Here is a 4572-nt window from a genome sequence, read left to right as displayed (position 1 = left end):
ATATTGTTAATGGTAAGTATCTATGAGCAAATAGGAAGAAACATAGAATTAATCAATCCTCAATCGATGAATACCTCATAATGGTTTATTGTGAATTCCACTGCAAGATATGAGTTGTACAATGCGGTAATATAAAGGTAAATTAATGTCCGTAACATAATTGTAGTGTTTATTTTGATATTTTGAAAGAAAAACGTAGAAATAGTTGTTATATATCTAAATAATATTATACTATTAGAATTATACTGTAAGCTGTCAAAGGATAAGATAAAGAGGTAAACAAATATATAACAATAACAATGATCGCACAATGCTTGTATGTTTCGATATCACAAACAATGGTTGAGTTTGAAAATTTGAAACATTGTACTCATTTTTAGATTTTGTACTATATTTCATTCATCAATTTGATGTGTGATATTTTGTTTCGAAGCAATTCTGCCTTCTTGAACCATTTCCTCTGAATCAACAGTACTGTTATTTTTAAGAGAAATCGTATAGTTTATTAAAACATGGTACAATCACGATATTGATTAATTGAAGATGCCGTATGCAATTGTAAAAACAGATGAAGGAAATATCCAAGCTTTACCAGACACTTGGGTACAATAAACCAGTAGAAATTGTTTGTATTTGTTATGGCCATCAGCAATACGAAATTTTCCGATAGAAAAATATCTAACCAGGGCACAACATCATGAACCACCCAGCCAATTTGAAATAAAACGTTGCACCGTCTTACAGACAGGTTTTTCTACGTTTGAAGATGCAATTCAACGTACTAAACAACTGACCAAACGATTGTATGAAGATTCTTCGTCTGCAAAAAGTGCTCAGCAACAATTAACAGATCCTGAAAAAATCGAAATTGTATGTCATCCAGACGATATGAAATATTCAGAGTGGGCGCCCGACGAAGAGGAAGAAAACTTTGAGTCCACATCATTTTCAGCTCCAACATCTAATAAAAATATTGAGAAACTCATTGAGTGTGTGGTAGACTTAAAAAATAAAATGGTCGAGGATCATAACAAGATCTTCAAAATGTTAGCAAGCCAAGAAAAACGTATGGAATTTCTTGAAAGACGAGGAGAAGACAAAAATACAAGAATGGTTGCAAAGCTCTATAACTAACACTGGCAGTAAAAATCGCATGATAAAAGCTTTGGATAAAATTTTCGATAAGAATTTCCTCCCTAAGTGCAGTTGGAGTGGAATAGGATTTCCGGAAAGCAAAGTGGAGTTTAAAAAGTTTGAAAAAATTATTGAACTATTTCGATTTATTGGCACAACGACATCCACTGTTCCTGATGTGCACGACTTTTTAAAAAGCAATTTGAAAAGCGCCAAAGCGCGGTCAAAGATCACCGGAAAGAGGAAAAGCACATCACACGTTTTTACTAAAAGTAAAATAAAAAAATATAATATTACATTGTGATACGTGTATAACATGTGTAATGCATATTGGCTATAATTTATTTTAGCCAACCAATGTATGATTTAATGGAATAAAACCGAATTCACCTTTCTTACCAGTACCTAATGCTATCAATTTACATTTCATTCGATCGCAACTATATACAATGTTTTCAAATTCTAAATCATTAGTGTTTCCTACATATATGTTTATGTGCGAAGATTTAAAAGGACGTTCAAAGAAATCGTGTTTAATTTTCAAAACTTCCCCTGATGCTGCATAGCTATCTTCATCATTCGCCACAGCTCCCCTGAATCTAACAATTTTGTTATCTTTAATCAAAAAGCATCCATTGTGATCGTCATTTTGTAATACAAAATCCGATCTTACATGCAAGTCTTTATCACATGAAGTTTTTCGTTTCTTTAAAGCAGGGTAAAGTTCTACGTTCTCATTTTTATAAAACACAAAATCTTGTAGCTCTAGGATTCTATTAACAACTTGTTCTATGTGTTAAGAACCACCACGCAAAAGATATTTTAAGTATCCCAATCGACTTTCAAATGGGAACGATAAAAGGGTAATTAGAGGACCGAAATGGTTAATTTCTTCGTAGATATGTAATAGGTTATGAAAGTTACTCACTAAAGCTTTAACACCATAAAGTTCTCTTACACCTCCAACAAAATTCGTTAACATTGTACCAGCAACTTTCCAGTTATTTTTATACACAGAGGAAGATAGTAAAGTAATTGCGCAAAATAGTATCAGAAAATTATTATAGGCATTAGCTGGAAGCACTTTTTTAGTAAAACTATACTTGCATAGTAAAAAACGAACTTATTTCTGACCCTTTGTAATGTGGCCGGTTATTCGATTGGTCTAATTTGCCTATGTATCTCACGTGGAAGCTTTATAGACTTTAAAAATGAAGAAATTATTCCGCATTCTTCATCGTACCATTTTATAATTCGCGATAACTTGCCTTCCTTCCAACCACGAAGCAATCTGCGAAACACTCCTAAAAACAAAAGGTGTAGTAGATCGCTCACAATAATGTCCCGCACGATATCTATATAAGGAATTTCTAATAGTGGTGTAGTTCCTTTGTGATGGCCTTTTATTTCTTGTTTTTCAAATGAATCGTGGGTACGAGGTTTACTACGAAGATTAGGAAACACAATGGTATGTGCTTCTGCACTGTGTATACCCATGCAACAACATTTGAGGCATCCTTCCTTAGCGTGACAAGCAATTACAGCTGTAAAATGAACTAATTAGTGACTAATATTACACAAATTTTGTTGAAAATCCCTAACCTTTTATAAAGGAGCGTGCCGGGGAATCAGCTATAATTGCTCTCAATTGAATGGAAATTTGCGCATTTTGTATTTCTATGCCGTTAACCAGGACATCCTTCAAATCCTCAACCAAAGGTCTTAAATAATCCTCTAATTGTGTAGGTTTGCTTTCGCCACAAAATATAGCAACACACATCGGCGGCACATCAGGCATTTAAAACAAATTGATGAATATTGGCCATAGCTGAGTTTTACCACTGTTATGAACAGGTTCCCCATCAATGGAAACATTTAATGTTAGAGTGGACATCACAGGTGCACATTTGCTAAAATATTAACAAGAATTGCAATACGTTACATTACAACGATATACACACAGTTGAACAATTTCTCTTACCTGAAATACTTGGAAATACAGTTACGAATGCCATTGTACCAGTACTTGCCGCCTGGTATATCCATGATTCCTTCATTGCTTCGTCTAGTTTTTAGCAATGTTCTGGCGCTTTTTGGAACATTGGCGTTGTATTTTGATTTCAATATTTCCAATACCATTTTTATTGACCGGTATGATTGATTCGTCGAAAGGGCCCAAAAACGAATACAATCTTCTTCGGACATGTTTTCATGAATGAAATCATCATTTGTCTGGAATAGCATTTCCGATTCGTCCTCGATGATTTCATCAAAATGGTTTATTTCGCCATCTTCTATGTTGGATGAATGTGTAGGGTCCATATCTTCAAATATGGTATTGTCCATTTGTTGCACATCATTTTCACCTATTATGATAAACATAATGTGAAGTGATTAATTTCTTTTTATTAGATAAACAAAAAAGGAGCAATACTTACCATTCAAGCTACTGATATCATGAAGTTCGTCAGGAAAAGGTTCATCACACTCCGCTTGTTCCCGCATGAGTTTTAATATTTTATCGCGGCTGCGATATAACATACCGGACTTCCTACTTCTTTTAGCAGACATTCAGCAAATAAAAATTGAAAAAAAAACCGTAACTCACTGGCTCATATACCCATTTTAGCGCTGACCATACATAACCAATAAGATAGTGTTGTGTCAGCGTATTCAATATACGCAATGCTGGTTATGTATCAAAATCGTTCTCAGGTAAGTCACTTCTATAATATAAACTTTTCACTGTATCATATATCTAACTAACACAATCATAATACCATTAATCCATACATGTTATCACCATCTATCACCGAAATACACAACACAAGAAGAATTGGAAGGACACAGAAGCAATAAATATGCTAAATATATAAAATTTTGCGAGAAAATACTTTTTGCAACTTTTTCTACAAGAGCGGCAATAATTGTGGCGACAATGGCGTCTTTCGGTTTTCGATGTATGCTGCGTCGCACATTGGGCTCGTATACAAAATATTAAGGTTAAAATTTTTTGACAGGAATTATGTCAAAACTGCTCGAATGGGTAAATTAACGACTGTTAATTTACCATTAAATTACTCTTAAATTACCGGTAATTTAGCGGTACGATTAAGTCCGATTTGTCTGACTGGGTGATGGATCGGCTTGAGAATCTAGGCATCAACTTTATATTTACAGCATCTTTCATCGCGTAACCGGGCGTTTCGTTCGAAAAATTGGTCTGATCCCCTGTTGCAGTTGTAGGTGGATTTGTGTCTTGGTGCACAAGCCCGTTCCGCTAAAAAGCGATGGAAATTCTTTCTCCCAGGATCGTGATTCCGCTGTGCCTGAAAGCCATAAGTTACCTAAAAGCCGAAAAGATCAATTATACCGCCCCAAATAATGACACATCCGCTTTTGACACGCGAATTGTTGCTTGCTTAGTGGTATTATTAA

The 4572-nt window shown here is 34.6% G+C and overlaps 1 protein-coding gene across 1 annotated transcript; it reads right to left on the bottom strand.

Moving 5' to 3' along the window:
* Positions 1-648: 648 nt before the first annotated feature.
* Positions 649-4086, bottom strand: LOC120959834 (uncharacterized). Its single transcript, XM_049609524.1, has 4 exons — positions 3573-4086; positions 3116-3500; positions 2737-3044; positions 649-2678 (listed from the first exon to the last, which is right to left on the bottom strand). Exons 1-3 carry the CDS (start codon positions 3703-3705, stop codon positions 2933-2935), a joined length of 630 nt encoding a protein of 209 aa, XP_049465481.1. The 5' UTR covers positions 3706-4086; the 3' UTR covers positions 649-2678; positions 2737-2932.
* Positions 4087-4572: the final 486 nt, after the last annotated feature.

This window comes from Anopheles coluzzii, chromosome 3 (genome assembly GCF_943734685.1).
Source record: "Anopheles coluzzii chromosome 3, AcolN3, whole genome shotgun sequence".
Classification (NCBI taxonomy): Eukaryota; Metazoa; Arthropoda; class Insecta; order Diptera; family Culicidae; genus Anopheles; species Anopheles coluzzii.
This window is presented reverse-complemented; position numbering and strand designations above follow the sequence as displayed.

Excerpts from the sequence above, each read along its gene's own strand:
- LOC120959834 (XM_049609524.1), bottom strand. The coding sequence starts at position 3,705 with ATGTCTGCTAAAAGAAGTAGGAAGTCCGGTATGTTATATCGCAGCCGC. Across the intron at positions 3,501-3,572 it reads TGATATCAGTAGCTTGAATG|GTGAAAATGATGTGCAACAA; the intron begins GTAAGTATTGCT and ends TTATCATAATAG. Across the intron at positions 3,045-3,115 it reads TGTATTTCCAAGTATTTCAG|CAAATGTGCACCTGTGATGT; the intron begins GTAAGAGAAATT and ends TTAATATTTTAG.